At 29.8% G+C, this 24,779-nt stretch overlaps 3 protein-coding genes across 3 annotated transcripts; 1 reads left to right on the forward strand and 2 right to left on the reverse strand.

Moving 5' to 3' along the window:
- Positions 1–3,980: 3,980 nt before the first annotated feature.
- On the reverse strand, positions 3,981–5,450 carry LOC108325222 (glycine-rich cell wall structural protein). The gene has a single exon (XM_017558252.2). It carries the CDS (start codon positions 5,385–5,387, stop codon positions 4,173–4,175), a length of 1,215 nt encoding a protein of 404 aa, XP_017413741.2. The 5' UTR covers positions 5,388–5,450; the 3' UTR covers positions 3,981–4,172.
- A 10,660-nt stretch (positions 5,451–16,110) lies between these two features.
- Positions 16,111–17,138, forward strand: LOC108325545 (uncharacterized). The gene is made up of 2 exons (XM_017558633.2): positions 16,111–16,305; positions 16,428–17,138. Exon 2 carries the CDS (start codon positions 16,535–16,537, stop codon positions 16,919–16,921), a length of 387 nt encoding a protein of 128 aa, XP_017414122.1. The 5' UTR covers positions 16,111–16,305; positions 16,428–16,534; the 3' UTR covers positions 16,922–17,138.
- Positions 17,139–19,321: 2,183 nt separating this feature from the next.
- On the reverse strand, positions 19,322–23,141 carry LOC108325107 (peroxisomal membrane protein PMP22). The gene is made up of 7 exons (XM_017558118.2): positions 22,721–23,141; positions 22,461–22,559; positions 22,078–22,179; positions 21,847–21,922; positions 20,665–20,735; positions 20,498–20,583; positions 19,322–19,521 (listed from the first exon to the last, which is right to left on the reverse strand). The coding sequence occupies exons 1-7, from the start codon at positions 22,790–22,792 to the stop codon at positions 19,470–19,472; spliced, it is 558 nt and encodes a 185-aa protein (XP_017413607.1). The 5' UTR covers positions 22,793–23,141; the 3' UTR covers positions 19,322–19,469.
- Positions 23,142–24,779: the final 1,638 nt, after the last annotated feature.

Consider the following 24,779-nt stretch of genomic DNA (forward strand, 5'->3'; position numbering starts at 1 on the left):
ATAAACCACCGAATAATAAGGAAAAATCAATTAAAAGACCAAAACATAATCGGATTTGTGAAGATGAAGCTGATGAACACATGCAACCAGAAGATTGGCTTGCATGTGCTCGGAACCATTTTTTCTTAGAAAGAGAATGAACTTACCAACTCAAAACAATAACTTGATCGGTGCAAATGAAAGCTCTTGACACCAGTGAAGCTCAGGCGTGGCCTGATTGTTGTTCAGAAGTAGAAAGAGATGAGAATTTGTAGAGAAAGAGGATAATTTTAGAGAGAAGCTAGAGAGAAGGAGGAGAAAAGAAGGTTTCAGAATTTTAGAAAGATGAGCTGCATGTAAAGAGTGACACCAGATTTTAAAATTTTCCTTTATATACTACCGTCAAAAACCGATCGGCCACTCAGCTGCACACACCTGCTTTTCACTTTCTAAATTTCTAAACTCTCACACCTACATCTGGCTTCCACTCTCTGCTGAAATTAATAGTTCTGACAATTATTGTACTGTTTAATGTCATATTTTAATTAGATAAGTTTATCTTTCAATAAATAAAAAATAATTGATTTAATTATTTGATAAAGTAAGTAACTGAATCACTTTTCTTTATTTTAAAATAAATAAATAACGAAATTATTATTATTTAATTTTTAGTTAAATTAAATTTATAGCAATAAAAACACTTTAATCATTTCATAAACATATTAATTTACAACTTTTTAAAATTAATTATATCGTATTATTATTTTATTAATTTTTCTTTACTTTTCATATTTCTCCAATCTAAACAATTGTGCTCTTCATTCTCTTTTTATTTTCTTTTTCTTTTTCACTCACTCATTTCTAGTCTTAAATCAAACAAATCCGAGGAGACTTTTGGTGAGAAATAAAACATAAACAGTAGAATCCATTACAAATTAAAATATGATTTTGTTTTTTGTTCTGTGCAAATATATTCCAAAATGTGAATACTGTGTGTATTTATGAAGAAAACTTTTGAAACATGCAGATACTCTAACATAATTTACGCACTTGCAGTTTATGTGAGGACAAGCTGAGACACACCTTCGTTTTCGTGTTATAAGGGCTTTGATGACCAAATTTAACATCTAATTTGCACTTTCATTAGTATCTTTGGTTAGGTATTTATGTCTCGTTCTATGTTTGGGCCTTGTTGAGCCCATTGGCTAGCATTTTCTTTTAAACTTTTGGCAGGCATAAATGCTATGCAAAACAAAATATAACTATAGGAGTGTTTTTTTTTAGACTTTACAACTCTTTAGGCCGCTGTGTGCATGAACTTTTATTATCTGCGGATAGATAGCGGGTATTTTACTTCTAAACGGATCGATATGAATAATTTGCTATCCAATACGTAGCTATTGTTACTCACAAAAAATAATAAAAATATTAATTTATATATTTTAATTAAATTTAATTAAAAATAAAATAAAGTTATATTTTATTAGATTAAATTTAATTAAAATTTAATTTTAATTTATATTTAATTTAATTTATATTATATTATATATATTTTTTGTAATTTTATTTAAATTTTATTTGAAAAATGTATAAAATATTTTTTTTTTGCGAGTATACGTGGGTATTTGCGGATTTTAAAATACTTGCAGATATTTTTTAAACAAATACTCGTACGAGTATAGTGGATACAATTTTATCTTACAGGTCGGTTTGCGAGTAAACACTATTTGTGTCCAACCCGATCCATTGTCATCCCTACTTGATATATATTGTATTTTATTTTCCTTCAAATATGTTATTTTCATTTAAGATTTAGAATGTATTCGGAGTGTATAGATATGTGTTGTTTTGTTCGAAATGGGAATATGATTGTTTCAATCGGATTTGAAAACTGGTAAAGGATGTACAAGATTATAACAAGGTTCAGAATTCGAACAAGATTTCATTAGATTTTCGAATTTCAAAATTCCGTAAAGCCTTAATCAAAAGTGTTCACCAGATTTCGAATTTGTGATTTCAATTATGTTACATGGTCCGTCATTTTATTTGTGATTTCAATTAAAAATACGTAAAAGAAAGAATAAGAGTATTTGATATTATGTTACAGGGTCTGTCATTTTATAAAATAATAATTATATTAAGAATGAATATGGTATTAAGTTATTGAGGATAGTGGTGTTTTTTGTAGGTATTGTAATGATAATTAGTGTAGGTTTTATTTGGAATGTGAAGATGACTTCCCAAATTTATTAGGTATACAGTTGACTATATAAAGTCCAATAATAAATGTCTCCCTTTTCAATATTGCGACAACAAGAAAAAGTGGTTATGTGTTGTGCACCTCATTTCTAAAGTCAGCATTGACAGAATTCGTATGGCAAATTACTCCTATACAAACATCTTTTCCATAATCATACTTCTCTACCGGTATACAGGCATGTCTGTTTCATATGCTATATATTTTCTTTAATTTATATCACTTAAATAATTTAAAATCAAGTTAATTATCAGGACCAAATCCTCACTCTCTTCCACACCTTTTTATTATTATAGCAAAGACACATAATTTACATAGTAAAATGATGAAATTCCAATCTACTAGAAAGAAAAAGGCTCATAGATTATTCATACGCAGAGATGAAACTAAAATTCATTTTTATTTTTTAGTTATCCACTCACTTAATATATGTCCATGAATCATAAACTACATATACATATATAAATTTTATACAAATCTTCTATAATATGAGGATTCAATTTAATTACATTAATCATCAATTAAAATAGATATGTTTAATGTAAACTATTACTGAATCTTTACTAAATTGTTCAACTTTTTTTTCTTAACTATTTCACAATCACTTAAAAATCCAGAATTTCATCTTATTATGAACTGCAGTCTTGACAATATATATTACTTCATATCTACAAAAGGATTGTTTTGCAGTGATAATTGGAAACAAGTAGTGCGAGAATAATAAAAATAATAACCCTATATATAAGAAGATAAAGTTTGACTCTCTTTTTTAGCTTTTGGCAACCAATCACATATATCAGAAATAGTTTAAAACTTTTTAAAATGTGAAATAGTTTCACCTAATCAAAGTGTTCAAATTGTATCCTCAATCATGTTATCTTGTTCAATAAAATTTGTGTATAAAATTTTGTTACTAATTGATAAATGTCATCAGTTCTGAACACATCTCTTTTGAATGAGTTATTTTACCTATTTATGAGTTTCTGAACTAAATTCCTACAATTGGAAGTCTTTCACTGCACCGTAATAATTTCTCCATAATAATATTGTCATCATGTTGGTGTTGGTCCTTCCATACGTACGGTAAAATGACGAGCAATCAAATATTATATATATGCATGCTCACCTTTTTTCACAATAAGATTCAAAGCTTATAGCCAATTTATCCCATCTATCTTGCTCAGAAATTAATGATGAGCTAAAACTTATTTGTTCAAAATAATGTTTTGACACCAATTGTATACCTACTGAAAGAGATTAAAAAAGTAAAATATAAAAATATGCATGATAGGTAATATAATTATTTGTTAAGAAACAGTTTTTTAACATAAAAATTACTTTGTTTAGAACGAATGACAATAAAGGATAATAAATCTATATATCACATTCTTCAAAAAAGTTAGAAATTTCAAGAATTTAATCGTAAAATTAAATTTAAATTATTTAACAATAGCATGCTACGATAAAAGTCACAATTTTCTACGAATGAGTTTGTTTCATTAAAAATACTGATATTGACATATTCTTTTATTTATTTGACATATAATATAAAGATTAAATAGTTATAAAAGAATAATTTTTTGTATTTAAAAATAAAATTAATAACATTAAATAAATGTAACAAATTTATGATCAAAATATTATTTTCTTTTTAATATTATCACACTATGCATAAGATATTGCAACGCTTGAAAGTACCTGTCATTTCTTGTTCTTATGGAAGACAAAGAAAAAAAAAAGAGAGTAAAGATCATTCTCATGCTTTCATTTAACATTAAGTATAAAAGAAAACGAGGAGTAGTACATAAATATTATAATAACCAAAAGAGCAAATAATTCTCTTTCACTCGGACAATATTTTCTATACCAATCATCATGGCTAATGCAAAGAGGACGTTGAAATATAAGTTTGTCATGCATGCAACGTCTACAATGCTCAGGGGTGTCCAATTCCACCACCGCCACCTGCTCCACCGCCGCCGCCAAATCCACCTCCAGATCCTCCGCCAAATCCACCTCCAGACCCTCCGCCAAATCCACCACCAGCACCACCACCGCCACCGAATCCACCACCACCGCCAAAGCCTCCACCTTTGCCTATTCCTCCTCCAATGCCACCACCTTTTCCAATTCCCCCACCAAAACCTCCGCCTTTGCCAATTCCACCCCCTATACCACCACCTTTTCCAAAGCCTCCGCCACCACCTAAACCTCCACCTTTGCCAATTCCTCCTCCAACACCGCCCCCTTTTCCAAAGCCACCACCACCACCTAAACCTCCGCCTTTGCCAATTCCTCCTCCAACACCACCACCTTTTCCAAAGCCACCACCGCCTCCTAGACCTCCACCTTTGCCAATTCCTCCTCCAACACCACCACCTTTTCCAAAACCACCACCACCACCTTTGCCAATTCCACCTCCTACGCCACCACCTTTTCCAAAGCCACCACCGCCGCCTAAACCTCCACCTTTTCCAATTCCTCCTCCAACACCACCACCTTTTCCAAAACCACCACCACCACCCAAACCTCCACCTTTACCAATTCCACCTCCAACACCGCCACCTTTTCCAAAGCCACCACCACCACCTAAACCTCCACCTTTGCCAATTCCTCCTCCAACACCACCACCTTTTCCAAAACCACCACCGCCGCCTAATCCTCCACCTTTGCCAATTCCACCTCCAACACCACCACCTTTTCCAAAACCACCACCAGCACCTCCTCCAATGCCACCACCCTTTCCAAACCCTCCACCAGCACCACCACCAAGTCCTCCACCTTTACCTATCCCGCCTCCTTTACCAAACCCTCCACCAGCTCCACCTCCAATCCCATGTCCACCCCCAGCTCCACCACCAAACCCTCCTCCAGCACCACCTCCTCCACCTGCTCCTCCTCCTCCGCCAAACCCTCCTCCACCTCCAAACCCTCCACCGGCTCCTCCTCCTCCACCAAATCCACCTCCGAACCCTCCCCCTCCTCCTGCTCCTCCACCAATTCCACCACCGAACCCACCTCCCTTCCCAAACCCTACATTCTTTTCTTCATCATTTTTCACAGTTACTACATCCCTTGCAACCACATTGGCAACAAAGGCATGAACACATAGCAATAACAACAAACCTAATCTTTTGTTCCTTAGCAACATTTTTAATTGCTAGCTACTCACTCACTGACACTCTTCAATCCTCGTTGGTGAAGTTTGTAGAAGTATGAAGTGCTTTTATAACCCAGAGGATCCATATCGCAATCACAAGCTGGACCCTCTCGGTGACTTTAATTGGTTTCAACCACTAACTGTTTACGGCATTTAATGCACACCGTTTTGCAATTATTCATCGCCTGTTTGGCGCACCTTCATTTCACACTGAAGAAGTAATGTGTATCCCTTCAAAACTTTGTACTACTCGACTGACACAATGAAACTAGCGCCAATTTGAAAATCCCACATGACCATAGCTGAATAATAAATTTTTACTATTACTTATCATGTCGACTATAGTCCTTCTTCCACTGGCCATGCTTTGCATTGCCTATATGCCATTCTCGTAGTTCATTCAATGAGCAAATTCTAGTTCTATTTCTGCAACTTGTCTTTATGTGGGTGCATGAAATTTGTCCTCTGTTCCCATTCATCATGTGTGCATTAATTGTTATGTGCAATACACACAAGTATACTTGACAAGTTATGATGTGTGATATATATATACATAGCAGTGTTTGAATGAAAAGAAGTTGCATGGATGTTTCTGATCTAATCTCCATAAGTTAGATTAGATTGAGGAAAGATAATTACACGTTTTTCTGCATAATCCGATATAGTATAGCAATTAGTTAGCTTGTGAAAGGAGTGTCCGAAATCATATAAATTAAATTAGAGCATTATTAAAATTAGTGGGTTAGTTGGGCTTTATTGCAGTTTGTAAGCATTTGCCGACCAGTGGCAGTGAATTGCACACTATGTGGCTTTCACAGTTGAAAAATATCTGAGGCAAGATTCAATGAATACAGTAGTCTGAAATGAAAACTAATTATAAATCTACGTTAGGCAACGTACGTATAGTAAAGATCATGGGCCCAAGCGAAGTCCTCTCACAGAAAAATTAAGTGTTGTATAAAGATTCATCAAAGTTTTGGAAGAAAGAAGTGCTTTGGTGAAGCAGTGCATGTGCTCGGCAGATGCATTATTAATGCCCAGTGGAATTCTATTTTGATCTCCAGATCTGTATGCCTGGCATCCATATATATCTCACTAAATTAAAGTAATCAGATAACAGAAAGAGACCCACAGTATTGCCTCACTGTATGTTCATTTTTATTTCTCTCATTTTGTTTTTCTTTACCATAGGAAAGGAAAAGATGGGACGGGACTGGACAGCGTCTTTCACTGTATCTCTCAATTTTTTTTACGTCAAAATTCATATTCACCTGTTTCCGCATATCTGTTGAATATGAAATCTTAGTTTAATCCATGTCTCCGACAAGAGTGTCTTCGTGTCCTATTCATTAAGTAATTTAATTGTAAAAAAAAAAAATCATAACAACAAAAATATAATGTTATCAATATTCAGTATCAATAGGAGATACATCTTTTTCAATGTCTAATTTTAAAAAGTAAATTATAATTACATGAATTTTAAAATAAAGCATACAATAACAATTATATAATATTAAGTAATTAAAAATTAAAAAAATTATATAATTGAAAATTTATAATAAATATTATTGCTTAATTTGTTAGAGAAAAATACCTTGTAAAGTGAAATGCAGTTAGAGGGTATTGAACGATATGAGGGAATAAAGAATCGTACAATGAAAAAAGTGTTTCCAAACAAATAAAATTAAGAACTAAAGACAAAAGAGAAGATAAATTATTTAACCACCTAATAAATTAACACTGTGTTTGTGGATCGAAAATTTCAAAACTTTGAAGAGATTAAGATATATTGGATTTGAATTAACTTCATCTCAAACTATTTTATTTTTTATTATCTTGGGTCACATTGTAAAAAGAAAACTTTACAATCTTTATTTGAAGAATAATAAGCAATTTAAAATGGAAGAATTATTTAATTTACAATTACAATATGAATAAAGGATCACTGTAAAATCGTGCTTAGATTTCCTTTTTATTTTCTATTAAAGAGAAAAACTTATGTATGTGTTTGAGAAGAGTAGTTCATAAGCTAGTTCTTAATATGTTAGTTGATAAGTTAATTTATATTAGATTAAAGTGATTGGTAGATTTAATTGATAAACTAATTGGTAAATTAAAAGGGTCATATATATATATATATATATATATATATAGAAGTTTTATTATATAAATAGAATTTGTATTTTTTTTAAAATACATTATTATACACTTATAATTGTAGATCTTTTTTTTAAATAATTAAATTCCTATTACATTTTTCAATATTTCTATTTATTTTTTAAAAGTTGTATACTTTTATGGTTTTGATATGTTATTTTATTTAAATTACTTTATCTAATAAATATTAAATTAAATTCATTTTTATTTAATTTTCATAAATTTGAACTTTTTTATTACATTAAGTTTTTTTCTTACACTTTTCCTTGTGTGTAATGAAATATTAATTATTATTTTTAATTTAAACTGCATACAACTTTAAAAAGCGACAAAATAAATACTAAAAAATTGTATATTAACATAAATGGTCAATATCTTTAATTGAAAAAATGAAAATAAATAATAATAGGTAAAAATGAAAAACAATAACAAAACATATTAAAATATAGAAAAAAAAACTATAAACTAATTGAAATAATATATTATTTACAACAAGTTATTTTGAAATAATTTATGGAAATTTTATTGTATGAAACTAGTTTATAGACTAAAATGAGCTACTGACTTATTGGTGCTACCCAATTTCTCTAATTATAACCTATAAAGTTACTGTTTATTTAGAGCTTCATTTAATGTTTGTATATTTAATTAACCTGCCATTATTACTCCCACACTGATGTATGTAAAGTTTAAATTGTTTATGGAAGCAAAAACTGGCACGGTATGATTGAAGATTTTGAGCATTCCTTAAAGTATAATAATCTTGGGACCATATAAAAAGTCTACCAAATGGCACAGTAAATTTTGGAAGGAATAATTGTTTTGGTTTTTGATCCTATCCTCAGTGGTAGCAGTAGAGTATGTCTTTGCTTTGCTTATGTATATATAGGTAGAAAAAGAGAAAACATTAAATCCCCAACTCAACTTGTACAGTTAGAGTTGGTTTTCAGGCCCTCCAAATATGACCAAGCTCTCTCACTTCCAATTCACAAAATAATTGCCCATAAATGTTATACCAATGCCAAAGTCAATGTCTATTTCGAGGTGTGAATTTGGCTAATGGTCGATGGATAAGTACTAGACTCTCTTTATTAAGCTCCTTTTTTTAAAAAAATTCCAACTCCAAAACTTTGTATTGGGTTAGACTAATAGCTAAAGCAGTTTTAAACTCTTAAAAATTAATACTTTGAATATGAGTAAAAAAGTTATTATCGAGGACAAATACATATTAACTCATATTGAACGTAAAGACGAGTTGATATAGATCCAAGACCAAAATAAATTTGTCTGGCAAGTTCGAGCCGAAATCAAAACAATCTAGTATAAATTGAAAACCAACACGAATAAACACAAACTGAAGACCAGAACTGATAACAGAAGAAGGCCCAAACGTCCCGACACACACAAAATTCATGACAACTCTAATTTATTATAACTTCACAAGAAATTCAATTCTCTTCCTTTTTTATGAGTTAACTATTACTGGTAAAAATAATTAACAGGTTTAGCCATTACCAGTAATTCCTCTTTTTTAGTTAACTATTACATAGTAAAGATAATCAATAGGTTTAGCCATTACGAGTAAGGCTGGGCATAATTCAACAAACTGTACTGAAACTACAATTAACTGAATTATATTATACTTAAAAAGACTAAACTTATTTTAACTAAAACTAATTAAACTATTTTACAGTTCAGTTAAAACAAACTGAACTCTACATCATTTAAGTGCAGTTAACTGTGAACCACAGTTTCTCCCTAACTGAGAATTTCACCCCCAAATTGAAAACCCTTGAAGCTAGGGTTCGAAAGGATTAGGACTGCTGTGTGCTTCTTCATGTGGCAGCCGTGTTTTTCTCTGTGTGGGATCTTCTTCCAGCTCTCCAATCACCATGCCAATCTTCTCTGCTGCTGGACCGTGAAGGTCTTCTTCAAGGTGCTGGACGTCTTCTTCTTGTTGCTGGACGTCTTCTTCTTGTTGCTGGACCGTGAAGGTCCTTGGACAGCCATCCATGCATCCACTTCTTCCAGCTGCAATTTACGTGAAGTTTCTTCTCCTCCGTGAACATGCTGGCTGGCTTTTCCAATGAAAAAGATCACTTTCTTGGGTGGATGGATCCCATGGGACGAGACATCACTCCTCTTTGCTCCGTGTTCTTTTCTTCCTTTCAGCATGAGTTCCCATGTGTTTGTCGTTTTCAAATTCTTTAATCAACAAAAGTAAGAAAAGGGGGCCATGTGTCCTTGTATTATTTTATTTTCCAGACACTTCAGCAAATGAGCACAAAGTGTAATATAAATTAGTTTACTGAACTGCACTGTACTATGAGTGGACTAAAAACCAGTGCAGTTCAGTTCACCCGAACTACTTTTAGTTCAGTTTAGTTTAGGAGAACTGTTTTATAGTTAACTGCAAATTTTTATAGTATAGTGCAGTGCAGTATACTTTGCCCACCCCTAATTACGAGTAAAAAGTACTTCATTGCATCATCTACACTGTATGGATCAAACAGAAATAGTTATAAAAATTTAGTAGTGTAAAAGTGTTATTTAACAAGTCTTTTTACCATTGAGGTAGGGTGTCACGGGATTTTTGAGAGCGAAATTTAATATTTATTCACAAAATTAGACTTTATAATTTATAAAAAATGACTAAATTAATTAATCATGTTTGAATAATAATAATAATAATAATAATAATAATAATAAGAATAATATTATTATTATTATTATTATTATTATTATTATAAATAGATGCTCTAATACATAATGAGATCTGAATTAAAGATGATGTATACTTTTGAGTATTAGAATCTATAAAAATATTCAGATGTAAAATACTCTTTAATACTTAAATTATTCAAATCATTAAGAGAGTTTGAGTCTTTTTAAACAAGAGAGAATGAGTATAAATAAGTGTGTCTTTCCTAATAAAATATTATATGTATTTATATTTAGACTATGTAACTTATGTGATAAAATTAATAATATAAAGAGAATATAAAATAATCAACAAATATAATAATTTATAAATATATATGATAATTAATAAGTAATAGTTATAACGTGATGCCGTACATGATTTATCAAATATTCTATAAATATATAATATTAAAGAATATTATATATAATTAAATTACTGAGATTTCACGATATATATTATTAATATGGTTAACAAATATAACTTTAAATATTATATAACCACGTTGAATATGTATAAGTATAATATAATAATAATAATAATAATTATTATTATTATTATTATTATTAGTATTATAAAAGAACGCTATTTAATAAGAACTATAATTCACTTATAAATTTATAAATAAAAATAAATAAAATAATGATATCAATTGTAATTTGGACTAACATAATTTTTTTATGTCAGCTAAACTTTTAACAAGTGTATAAAAGTATTTTCCACATTCGTTTAGTTTAAAATCGATATCTTTCTAGGTGGATTTAAATTGAACTTATACGATGGAAACACAATTAAAATTGTAATACTTTTTCTTAAAAAATAAATTACAGAGATTCAAGAAAAAAATGAGTTGGTTGCTATGTAAATTTTGAAAGATGTATGAAATATTTGTAAAGAAAAAAAATCCACAAAATATAAATTATTATAGTAGTGAAAGTCTTATCTTATCTATCTAAAAAATGAAAGTTTATTTTTGTGTTTTATTTATTTTTCCTCCTTTCTTCTTAAGTTCTCCTTCTCTTTCTTTTCTGCTACCATAAACTATTTCGGTATTCACCACTGTGAATATTGTCACCATAAGACATTCATCATTTTCTTATCTTTGTTGAGAGAAAAATGAATAATGACAATGGCTTTTTTGAAAAAATAAAATAAAACCAGTTTGTTATATCAGTTTCTTTTATAGTCTATATAGAGTGTGTTTTACCATCTTATAATTCTTTAACTGATATAAAAGGTTTAATTTTTTTTTTGTGGTTTACATTTATGTTAATCTTACAAAGAACATAAAAATTTGTAAAAATCAACAAGTCATAGTTTTAGTAGTGATGCATAGGCATTTTTTCCATTTTTCCTTTTTTTTATATATATATTTTTTGTAACACTTTGACCTATTATCACCCTCTTCATTATTCTCTCTTGTGATTATGCATTCTTCCTTTCTCATCATCATCATCTTGTTTCTTCTCTCATATATGTTGGAAATGTATATGCCTTTATTGTTTATGTGAAGTTGAAATTATGGTTAGGGTTAAAGAGAAAATAATTGAAGGATTGTAATTAAAGACAACAGAATTAAGATTAAGGTGAATCTTCTTGTAAGAGGTAAGAACGAAAAAGTAGAAGAGGAAAAAATTTCAAAGACACGTGCGAATCTTGTTAAAAAATATTATGTATATTAATTTAGGATAATTTATTCTCTATTTTTTTTATCTATTTATGTATTTTATACATTTATCATGCTTTATATCTTTTCATTGTTAAGATAAAGGATTGTGACAATTGGATAATGTTGGAGGGTCTAAATTAACAGAATCTAAAAAATGAGCAAAGAATTATGGAGAGATAAAGAAATGACACTTACACCATTATTACATTGTTTCATAATAAATGTAAAAATGTTCAAAATAACTTAGGGAAAAGAAAGTTATGATACAAGGGAATAAGGTGGTATTATAAATAAAAGAGCTAAATATATTGGTTTTATAATCTATTGTCTACAACTTTGAGAAATTAATTAAAATAAGATTTTATTAAACATTCTATATTGAACAAAAACTACGCCTTGAGAAATAAAACACATAAATTTATACTGAAATTGACATCCATGTTAGTCTAATTGAAATTGAAAAGAAGATGGACGAAATAATTATAAATGACGACGGGTAACAATTTTTACTGATTTAATCAGTATGAGAAGAAAAGGAATATGAATCAAGTTATTGTTAAGAGGCAGTGTTTGCATGGAATGTGTAATGCGAGGGTATTAAGGTACATGAGAATGAAAAAGAAGGAGTATATATATTAAGGGGTGCAAAAGGTAAGGCCTAGGTTGAAATTCATCTAGGAATCTGACCCAAACCCATTAGGAGGAGTTGCAGTATTGTGGGACTTGACAACAGAAAAATACCGAAAGAAAGTGACAGTTGAAAACGTGTCTAGCTAGCTGATAATTGATGCTAGTGGAGGAATTTGTAATTCGGTAGACATTAAAGATTCCTTCTCATGTTTCTCCTTTTGTACTATTATTAAATTATATTAGTCTACATAAAAATTATTAGGTTTACGTTGACAATTAAAAAAATGATATACTTTGGGAAAATTTTCAATTAACAAACCACATTTTTTATACTAATAACGCATGACAAGTCAATTTATAAATTTAGAATCACATTATAATAACAAATTGTGTATATAATTATATAACATGAAATTAAATACAAAGAAAAAAAAATCAAAGAAACTCACTATGGTAATAACTTATTTGACCGAATAATTTCTGAGTAGAAAATTTAGTTTATTAGAGATTTTATATTTACTACAAATAATAGAATTAATTTTGTAAGATTGGATTAGGTTTAAATTTGAAGATTACTTTTGTGTTCGTTAGGGAAGACGTGGATATGTCAATGCTCACTTTTTCTAATCTTTGCTTCATTTGGGGATTTGAAGGCAACACTGCATTTACCAAAGTATTCTTGTCAAATCCCACTCTCATTTTACATGTATGCACCACTGTTGTGTGTTTCTTTTTGGCTTTGTTTTTTCAGCTACAACCCTGAGTGAGATTCCTAATGATGCATCATTTGAATGTGAAGGTGGTTGGTCGAGCTAGTTAGTGCAGTTTATTATAAAAGTGAGAGATGGAGAACCTGACTGAAATGTTGTGCCTTTACTGGTGGAGATAGTGGTGTGTGATTGACGTTTTGAGGTGAGATAAAAATAAGTTGGTGTGATGTGTGTTTGGGATGCATGGTTGATGGTGAAAATGTGTAGAAAGTGTTTTCATGATGTTGTAAACGTCCATGGCGGTCAAGAAAAGAATGCATTTGCATTTGGAATTGATTCTCTGTGGATGGAACCTATTATAAGTATTAGATTTAATTTATTTTTAGTTATATTTATGTTGATATATTTATATTGATATATTTATATTATATTTTTATATTTATATTTCGTTTTTATATTATTTTAAACAACTATATATATTAATTGTACATTCTCTTTATTATTAAATAAGATACACAATTTTCATCATTTCTTTTTTCATAACATGGTATTATAAGAAAATTAATTCTTGATCACGTTCTTTCGGAATCAATTCTATTACTGTTAAGATCTTCATCTTCTATCTTTCATTCTTGGCTTTCCTACAATTTATTCTTCTTCTATGACTACTCCCTCTGTTACTCTCGCATCGTTATGTTTTATGTTTTGACTCTACTTTCTAGGGTTTTCAATGAGAAATAATTGTGTGCTTTAATCACTTGTAGACCTTAATTGATTTTTGAGGAATCTGGAAGAATTTTTGGAGATTCGAGTTGTGAAATTTTTGTCCAATTTGAGGTTGTGAAATTCAATGGCATCTGCAGTTGTTCCTTCCTCTAATAATTCTCAGGCGCAGTCACATTCCTCAACTCTAGGATTTTCTCAAGAGCAAATTCATGGTCTATTGACACTTTTTCTTCAATCTAATCCCACAGCCACACATTCTACCGATCTAGTGAGTTCTCATAATGTTTCCACTTCTTCTCAGGATCAAGATAATATCTATTCCTAATGGATTCTAGACATAGGTACTACTGATCATATATCCAATTATTTGTCTCATTTTATTTCTTATTATAGAATCTTATCAATTACAGTACTTAATATTTTTCAGAGTTTTATTAAAATTAATCACAACAATATTTTTAATATTGGATAACAGTTTTTTTTTTAAATATTTTTAACTCATCCAAAAAAACATTTTATATTAGTTTTAACATTAAAAGTAATTTTGTAATCTTGTTCTTGTGTCTATTAAAACTTTATTTTTTTTATCTATTATATCAATAAAATCACTCACAAAATATCATTTCTAAATTCACTTGTTTTCACCTCTAGATCTCTTAAAAAAACACAAAAATTGTAAGTTTAAATTCACATAAATTCATCAACCTGCTCTCTCTTAAATCCATTTTCACAAAAAAACACACCATTAAAATTTATTATATTCGAGATCTAAACATATTTCATATACTATTGAGCTCTCTTGATTCTCATACTTGTCTTGAGCATGAAGATGTGTGTTAGGGATCTCATTCATTAAAAAAAACTAAATTATAATATATAAGTGAAGTTAAACTATACTTGAGTTGTATTTATATGATTGAATTAAACTTAAACCACATATTATAAGAGTTCATCTTAGTTAAAATTTTATATATCATGTCATTAATTATTGGATATTTCATGATTTTCACATTAATTAAAAATAAAACTAAATTATAGTACATAAGTCAAATTTGATCTTATCAAATTAATTAAATAAACAATATCGTAATTCTTTGTATTTCTCTTTATATCTTATATATATATATATATATATATATATATATATATATATATATATATATATATATATATATAATTTCTGCAATAGAGTTGTTATAATAATTTTTTTATGTTTTGATTTCTATGCTAAATTCTACTTTCTTCAAATTCTATACTAATGAAATTTTAGTTTTTTTTAATGTTTTAATTTTTTTCTTTTATCTCCTATATGTTTAATTTTTTTCCATCCCCTTCTGGTCATATTTGATATTATTTTATTGTGGTGTGTTCTGTTTCTTATTAATCAACATAGTATACATCAAATATACATTGAAAATTAGCAGACACATATTTACAATATACAAATATGTGTATGTTGCATAGTGGAGGTTCTTCAAAGTTAACATGATGTCTTATAACTCCTCAAACACGCACTTACATAAAGGAAGCTACCCCCGTTCCAACTAGACAGGGAGATAAAAATACTCCATTTTTTGAAAGTGAACTAGATTGTGTTGTAAGAATCTGAATAACAATTTAACTGGATTGAACCAGTTTCTCAAAATCAAGTTTAATATACCATGAAACAAGGCTGCGGGTTCAACACACTCTGAAAAAGAAAAGGCTTTGTAACCATGACAACATAATTTTTGGAGTATGTTTTCTTTTATAAAATATTTAATTCCATTTATACATTTGAAAGAAAAATTTTATAAGATTACCTTTTACGATTATTATTTAGTTATTATTTAATTTATCTACTATTTATTTGTCATTTTTAATCATATTTGCCAGTTAATAAATTCACCTATGCATATAGAAAGACACGAAATTTTTTTTAAAACAATTGTACTGACCAAATATGAATTAATTTATATAAAATAAATAAAAGTAAATATTTAACCAATCAAGAAGATTAAAATTGGGTTTAACCTAAAATAGAAAATAGTTATAACTTATTAATGGTGAGATAGGAGTTATATATTGAAAATTGAGGGACAAATGAGTAAAACAAATTGGTAGATAAAATATATTATGACCCTCTTTTTTCCTCACACATAGTATTTTCCTCTTTCCTCTCGCATTCGTACTCCCAAACTCCCAAATCACAATTCCTCTCTTTTCTTTCTGGTGTCTCACTCATCTATATAATTTCTCTCACTCCGTCGCATGCGGTGGTGATTCCTCAAACCCCACAAGATCTGTGCTCGTTTTTTCACCCAACGCCGATCTCTGGTTTCCTTCTTCCACAACCCTAACCCACTCTTTTTCGCCTAATTTTTTAAATTATTATTGTTATTAATTTTTTTTGTTACCGTTGTTATTGCTGTTTTTAATTGCATGTTGGAACGCCTTAGTTGTGGGTCCGGTCTGTGCTTCCTTCACTAACGACAAAACTTAAGATTTCGCAAATTTGCCCTTCCAAATCAAAAGTAGTGTCCTCTACGCTTCGTACAATACGATAATGAGTCAGCATTCGCGTAGAAATTTTCCAGGTGGCAACTCAAGAAAGGGGAAGCTTGCTGAAGTTGATAAATCGGCTGCGCCAAAAGCCGCCGAGCCACCACCATCAAATGGGCTTCTAGCCGGGTATCTAGCCCACGAGTTCTTGACCAAAGGAACTCTTTTGGGTCGGAGGGTTGAACTAGACTCAGCCCGACCCGACTTATCTGGTTGTACCTCAGTAGAACAGAAGAGAAGCCGGTTGAATTCGCAGACTGGGGAGGTGAAATCCAGTGCGGTGAAGGAGCATGGTAGTTACGAGGAGGTAGCAAACCTTTTGAAGATAAAGGGAACCTGCATAAAGGGAATTGTGAACCCCACTCAACTTTCCAACTGGATTAACAAGTGACAATGTATTTTTTCTTTTCTTTTGGCTATTCCTACAGTCATGTTTCTGCCTGCAAATAACACCATTCCTATTTTGCAAACTTCCACAGGTTAGTTTTAATTTCATTCAACCAAAATGCAACTTTTCTGTTTCAGAATGTGCAGATCATCATCAGCCATGTCTTTCTCTGTTGCTTCTTGCTTCTTCCATATGTTGATTATGAAAATAATTTATTTCTTCTATAGACCCAAATTATCCAAAAAAATAAACATAAATTAACTAAAATAGTAGGTTACTTATTAGAACGGTCTTTATTAATATTTCATTTATTTGATAAATATCGATTTATTAATATCGCTCTTTTATATTAATACATGTCTTTTAACGACTATATATATTTATTCATTTCGATTGAAAATTGACTTATTGAATATCATCAGCGTGCATTATTATATCATTCACATGGATTTATAACATCGGCACTAGTAGTTTCATTTTTTAAATAAAAATTGTATAAACAACTGACTATGAATAATCTTTTTTGATAGCGTATGTGTTTTTTTATAGATAAAATTGCAGTTGCTGAAGTATTATTATGGATTGATGATTCGATGTGTTTTTATTTTCTAAAAGTAAACCTTAAGCTTTGAAATGGTAGAATTGCTTTTGGATACACCTCTTTTTATATGTTCAGCAATACAAATTTAATGTTCACATTGAGTTGTTTATTATGTATCACGTATGGTCTCAAATTATTTTATATTTCATATTTTTGTGTATCCTTTGTATTTGATATATTCAAGCTAGATGTCTGACATTATATGCTTAGAGTATACTTAACGTTTTTTTTTTCATAAATATTTATATCAAAGAAAACTTAAAATTAAAAATTCATAAATTTAAAATAGATATACATTAATTAATATTTAGGAGCTTTTTTGTTTGTTTTTAATCTGTGCATCTATTATTTTTGCTTATACAATTTTTCATTTTTTTTCTTTCCTAAAAAGTACTTCTGCAGAAGTTTCTTCACATAATTGTCACTTTAGAATTAATCACTAATCATTTATATGTTATTAAGGGATAAAAATCAAGGTAGTTTGTTTAAAGTTGGATAATTATACAAACAAATATATACCTGATTATGAGAATTGTAAGTCATCTCTCATAATAAATAATATAATACTTTTATAAATTGGATAAAATTTATTGTCACAGGTGTAATTTGAATCGACATAATTTGAATTGACATAACAAACACACTTATTACGATAGCTAAAATGTTAATCAACATATAGAGTAAGTATTTACTATATTGATTCAACTGAAATTGTCACGGTAAAAGTTAGTGCAACAATATTTTTTTTCTCATTCTAATTTACATGAAACTCACTCGATCCTTGATTCATTAATCATCTTCGTATATTTATTTAATAATTATAATATATTAAAGATAAGAAAGAAAGAAACATCCTTCGTTTTGTTCTTTCTCAAAAGCTTTGAAGATCATTTATTAATTTTAAATAAGTTTATTTAGATTACTGTTATTATTGACATGAGTATCTGATTCACGGTAAACAGAATTAAAACTTATTATGTTAGTAATCTTAAATAAAATTTTAAATTTTTTATGTAGGTTGGATTTATATGAATTGCGAAATTGAGCTAGTAAATCTAAAATAACTATAAAAATTGTTCTTTAAGAATATCCGGTGTACAAATTATGCTCATATCAATATCTAGTATATATTTATTTATCAAATAAAATATAATTTGTAATGTAGTTTCAAAATTTTAGTCTTAGGAACACAGATGTGGTATCATAAGTTAAATTTGTTTAAATCTACAATCGAAACGATGTTTTTTTTCTCAAATTTTCACCGTAAAATTTTGGATAGTACGAATTACTTTTCATCATAACATAGGCCTTTTCCTATCTAGATCAAGCACAACTTAGATATTTCATGGGATATCTATTGGATTTGTGCTCTTTTCGTCTCTCAAATAAAATAAAGTTAAATTTAGTTTTTTAAAATGCATTTTAAATCAACATAATAAAATTTCGTTATCTTTATTTCAGGTATCATATTTAGATGTTGAAGGACTCCCCAGCTAAAGTAATTAATCCAAATCACCTCTTTCTCTCTTAAATGCAAAATTAGACATCATTCTTAGAAAAATAAAGATGATAAATATTCTTAGTAATAAAATCAGTTTTACTTTTTAAAATCAGTTCAAGTCACCATAAAATTAATTTTATAAACGCAAAAACCAAACAAATCTATTCCCGAATTAATGCTATCAAGCAAAAATATATTTAAAAAATGGGCTTGGAGTAAAAGGTTTTTTAAAATCATATTATGATTATAATTGATGTCGATAAGAAGTAACGTCACATTCATCAATAGTGCGACTGAAAGCTCAACTCAACTGTGATGACAGCCAGCGGAAATTAAAAAGAATAGTCTAATGTGGCAAACAAACTTCCGTGAATGCTCCCATGGTAGATTTTTCATCCCACTTTACATTGGAAGCAGGCAGAAAATTACCCAAAAGTCTGAAATTTGCCCTACGTATTCTTAATTGCAACAGACCTTGCTTTCAGATTCAGAAAGATTCCCCTGATGTAAGAAAGTCAACCAGAGGCCCATTAATTGCCAATAAATTCATGGAAGGTATGACAATAATTGATTTATCAAACTTAGAGCATGGAAGAAACTATTATGCACTTCAACCTTGTGCTAAAATCTAAAATCTTAGTGACTTGGTAACATACTGACATAACTTAGTCCGTTTCAAGGCATCTGAAAGAAAATAGTTTAATCAACACACACAAAGAATCAAACTGCAACAATATATTATACTTGGTTTCATTTACTAGGTATTCGAATTTGTAGAATTACATTGTTAGGGTGAATCACCTCTTATCCAAAATATTGCCCATTTTAGAATATGTGTTCTTAGACTTTAACTCCTAAATAATGTGAAACTATTAAATGTATTGAAACATAAGCCCTTAGTCAATGTCTAAAGAGAATGATTGTTCTCGTTATCAGCCCACATTGAAAGTCAATGTTCTGATCCTGTCGACTGACATTGTTAGGATCAATTACCCTCATATAAGGTATTGTCCGTTTTTGCTATATATACTATTAATATATGAATATTTGTACCAACAAATATATCTCGAATATTTTCTATGTTAGGTTAGTGAAGTATTATGAACCTTGTTGGGCCATTTTATTCAGCATATCTATTAGGTCGTGTATGTACATTAGACATAAGACTTTAGCTAAGATGGTAGGTTTTGCAAATTTCGAAATCACAGTATGATGGTTGATGGCAGAATTAACACAATAGGTATTTTGTCCGCTTGAAATATACCCTCTCCTATGACCTTAAAAAGTCAAAACTAGACCTGCTTCTAAGAGTAAAATATAATTTCATTGATTTCACATCACTTTACAGGAAACTTCTGTAGTTTACAATGCCACGCATACCTTTCGTAGTATAATCAACTCATGATGCTGATTCATTAATTTTTAGAACAAATGAGAGATGCCATGTGTAAATAATAAGTTAAAAGATGTAGCTCACCAGCAAGCAGCAACAAAGCTGTGAAATACAACACGGAGCTGCAGAGGCATATACTGGTAATTCACCCAACCAACTACAGGCCAAAACTGCAAGTAAAACCATATAACTTAAAAAAACTAACTCTTCAAACCCATGAGCTGAATAGAAGACTGTTTTCATTGCCATACCTTCCATGCAGTCAATTGAACAGAAGGATAATCCTTTTTAACTTTGTTTGTGACTGTACTCCAAGGTCTTCCTGAAAACCAGTTAATTACAATGCAATGCAGATAAATCTGTCAGGATACTTTATTCACAGGTTGTCATTCTTAAGTCAGGTCTTCAAAATGTATTAGAACACTTAACAATAACTGAAAAGCTGCCTACATTTTAGGTTTAGTACATGAAGAAAATCAAAGAAATATGAGGTGTATCTCAGAAAAGCTTAAATGTTATCTATCACTCAATGTATAAAATCTCTTAAATCTTGAAATTTTGTTTGTGTTTTCTTCTTCATTGCAACTTTCCAGACTCTCCACCCTCTTGGTTTGATCAAGTCTTTTCTGTGGGAGTTCTATGTGATTCACATAGTTGAGAACAAGTACTTGTTCAAGATCGTAACTCAGACACATGCAAGTAGCCCTATATTGAACTCCTCCAAGTTATCCAACACAAAAATTCGTATAGACGGGATAGTTTAGGAAAATAAAAACTTCGTTGTTAGACTCCTTTGTATGCTCCAAAGGTAGGAACACCAAAAACACTGTTAGACCTTATTTTATTTATTTACTTATTTTTCTAATTATAGTTCACCGATTTCATATTAGTCAAGGGATGTTTGATAAAACTGAAAAGTTTTGCACTGAATTTGTTTCCTTTGAAATGCTAAAACTGCATCAAAAGAAATTACTAACATTCTTGTCAAGAAAAACACCCGACATCATTTATCATGTAAATAATTAAATGACTAAACAACTGTTGCAGACCACATTTAGCATTTTCCATGTGTTGAAATTCAGTGAGGAGACTCATTTTAAAGTACCACATTCCAGTGCAATACACCATATTGACATACAAATACTAACTTCAGCACTACATCAGTGACAGGATCAAAGTTAAGAATTAAGCAACGACAAGCGACCAATTTCTTGCATTGGCATAATAATCATGATAAACACAAGAAAGCAGGTATTTAAGGAAGAGCGAAACAATTGAATGGTTTCTGTTTTGAGTGGGGAGGTGAGATGCAGAGCAGACAAGACATTAACAGCAAAAGTTGGCATTAAGGATTAATGTAAATGTTTCAAAATTAATTTGTGTAAACTGAGGTATAACAAAAAAATGAGAACGTATTTTATCAATGAGCATACCTTCTATAACCAAGCCATAGTACATCATGAAAAAGAAGTTGTTCCATGGGGAACTGGTTATCTGTTCAAGGATCACCTATTCATAGAGGAATTTCATTCACTAGAGAATTAGTTAAAGCCTTGTAGCAGGACTATAAACATTATAGAACCTAACACAATACAAAATAATGTCCCTACAAGTGAAAGGATCAGAGAAGAGACCAAGGGATAACAACACAGGGCTCACAATACCTTCTTAGCAACGGTGTCATTGCCTTTCTGCCCCTTAAAAATTTTATCCATCAATTTGTGGAGAAAATGTCCAAAGGGTCCCGAGTAGGCAAAACCATAGAGCTGCAAAAAAAATTGATTTCAGATATGCTCAGTCCTTAAAAATTTCTCTACAAACTTTAATTTCTGCCTCATCTTCGGTGACACAGGGTGTTTTATTTTTATTATATGATCACTGAATGAAAGTTCTGAAAAGGTTGATGGTAAAGACGATATTCTAGTTAGCTCCATGGAAAATACGAACGATTTTCAGAAAAACTGATACAGACACAGATACTGTACAAATTGAAAATGAAATTGAAACAGTGATTTAGGAGAAACATGGTTAAGGAAAATGGACATACCATGAAAAGAAGCAGCCTTCTCAACTGAAGTTTCTTGGCCCCAGATATCTTCTGTGCAACTGCATCACTAAAACCAGCCAAAACTGCTGCGGTAATTGCCTAACAACCGACAAGGTTTTTTTAGCAACCCCATTAGTCTCTTAAAACCCATAAGGAAAAATAAATGAGAAAACAATTTTTTTGAATCAAACCCAATTGTTTATTCTCTTTTAAATGAAAATGAGAAAAACGAGAAGAGTGTGAAAAGAGAGATTTGAAACCTTGGTTCTGAGGGGATGGTGCTGAAGCTGGTGAAGATATTTCTTGAAAACATGGTTGACTTTGTCAGACATGGTGGTTGATCAAGCCCGGATCTTGTGTATTTTTACTTTGTGATAGTTACTCGTATCCTTTGAAAGATGGAAGAAGATGGAGAGTGACCAGAAACATAGAAAATATAGAAAGGGTAATGAAAGTATCAGAGGTTAGGTGGCAAAAGCAAATGGAGGTACTACACATGAATCACACGATTCACACGAAGCATGGCGTTGCAGAAGGGTGTTAACGTATTCATGACAAAACTAGACCAAAATCGAATTTGATCCCTTCCCAGAAATTCTTAGATATTAATTAGCCATTAATTAATTAATTAATACCTACCCTAAACATTTCAAAATAGTAGCAGAAAAGAACGAAAGATTAAGGAATCTCTTGGTTCCATTGGAGAGGCATTTAGCCATGTTTATGGTAATTTTGCCCGCGTGGAAGCCTGTCTTGATTGGATCCAATTGATCCCGTAGATTTAATAACCCAAATCATACTAATTCGATTTGTATTCATATGATTAATTACTTTTTCAAAAAAAAAAAGGGATACTGTGAAATATGACTCGGTGAGTAATCCGATTGAGTTGAGGAATTAATGATTAGAAATTGGATAGTTTGACGAACTCAAAATTTTAAATAAAATTCCAAAATATATAATTGTATAGTAAAAATATATAAATGTAATTCATAACAAATTTACCAGTAGTAAATATTGATAATGTTTTAAAAACCATCTATATATATAGTATAATTAAAAATAAAATATTTTTATATTTTTTTTACTCACTTCAGTACATTTTCAAAAAAGCTATGTTTACATTTTTCTATTTAGATCCTTAGTCTTCTCATAAAAAGATTCTATATATGGAATAATGAATAATTTTTATCTGAAATAATTAGTTGATTTTCTATTTGAAACTATACTTGTATGTCTTGTTTGAATGTTTATCATACTACTTGTAGGACAACGATTACTAATTTATCTCATTTATATTTAAGTTGTATTTTTTATATATATAAACAGAATATTTGGATTGTTCATTAGGTTTATTTCACTTTCAAAAAATAATTTAATTCATATAAAAAAAATGTCTAATTCGAATCAAGTGATTGCTTCACTTGCTTGTATTAAACTGAGTCTGGTCACTCGAGTTAATGTGATTCATGTAAATGATTGATTTTCTTTTAATTTAACCTAATATAATCAGAAACTTCAACAACAATTGTCTAAACCTAACCCAAATTTAGTGAAAAATATATAATTATAAAACTCTGGGAGTTAAATTTTCCAAGTGCAACACATGTCTAAGTTATAGATTATTTATTTCTTAGACAAGTTTGAAAAAACTTTCACAATAATTTTTAAAATAGAAAAATAAGAAGATAACCCAGTTTCTTTAAAACTCACTGATATATAAATTAAAAGCAATACTTTAGAAAAGTTATATAAGACAACTTTTGACGAATTAATATATAAGATTTTTTTTCTAAAAATATTTTATACGGAAAAGTCTCATACATAGCATTATAGTAATGATAAATCTTTATAATAATTATAACATTTTTATCCCATTTATTAGTGGAGTTGATCTTTATATTTAGAAATAAATCTTTCACAACGACAAGAAAATGCCTAAGGACTTTACAAATAAGGCGTATTGTGATGAGTTATTTCAAAAAGTGCAAAAGATGCTTTAGTGACCTTTTTTTTTCTCCCGTTTAACTTCTAAAAGTTACTTTTTTGAAATGTTTTAAAGTTTAACACTTTTGTAAAACACTTTGAAAAATATTGTGAAATTTTAATTCATTTTGAAAGTTAGTATATGAAAAAAAAATCTTTAAGAAATATTTGTATATAAAGAGTAATTTTCAAATAATCCACTACTAGTAATTACATATATTGTACTATTGTGTTTAATTTATTTTCATTATATTTTTCAGCGTATCATTTATATAATATTTCTAAATGATTTAATTTGATCACGTCCTTTAAGTAGAAAAATTAATCATACGT

The sequence above is a fragment of the Vigna angularis genome, chromosome 3, assembly GCF_016808095.1.
Source record: "Vigna angularis cultivar LongXiaoDou No.4 chromosome 3, ASM1680809v1, whole genome shotgun sequence".
Classification (NCBI taxonomy): domain Eukaryota; kingdom Viridiplantae; phylum Streptophyta; class Magnoliopsida; order Fabales; family Fabaceae; genus Vigna; species Vigna angularis.

Excerpts from the sequence above, each read along its gene's own strand:
- LOC108325545 (XM_017558633.2), top strand. The coding sequence starts at position 16,535 with ATGAGTCAGCATTCGCGTAGAAATTTTCCAGGTGGCAACTCAAGAAAG.
- LOC108325107 (XM_017558118.2), bottom strand. The coding sequence starts at position 22,792 with ATGTCTGACAAAGTCAACCATGTTTTCAAGAAATATCTTCACCAGCTT. Across the intron at positions 21,923-22,077 it reads ATGACACCGTTGCTAAGAAG|GTGATCCTTGAACAGATAAC; the intron begins GTATTGTGAGCC and ends CTCTATGAATAG. Across the intron at positions 19,522-20,497 it reads AGCTTTGTTGCTGCTTGCTG|GGGAATCTTTCTGAATCTGA; the intron begins GTGAGCTACATC and ends TTCTTACATCAG.
- LOC108325222 (XM_017558252.2), bottom strand. The coding sequence starts at position 5,387 with ATGTTGCTAAGGAACAAAAGATTAGGTTTGTTGTTATTGCTATGTGTT.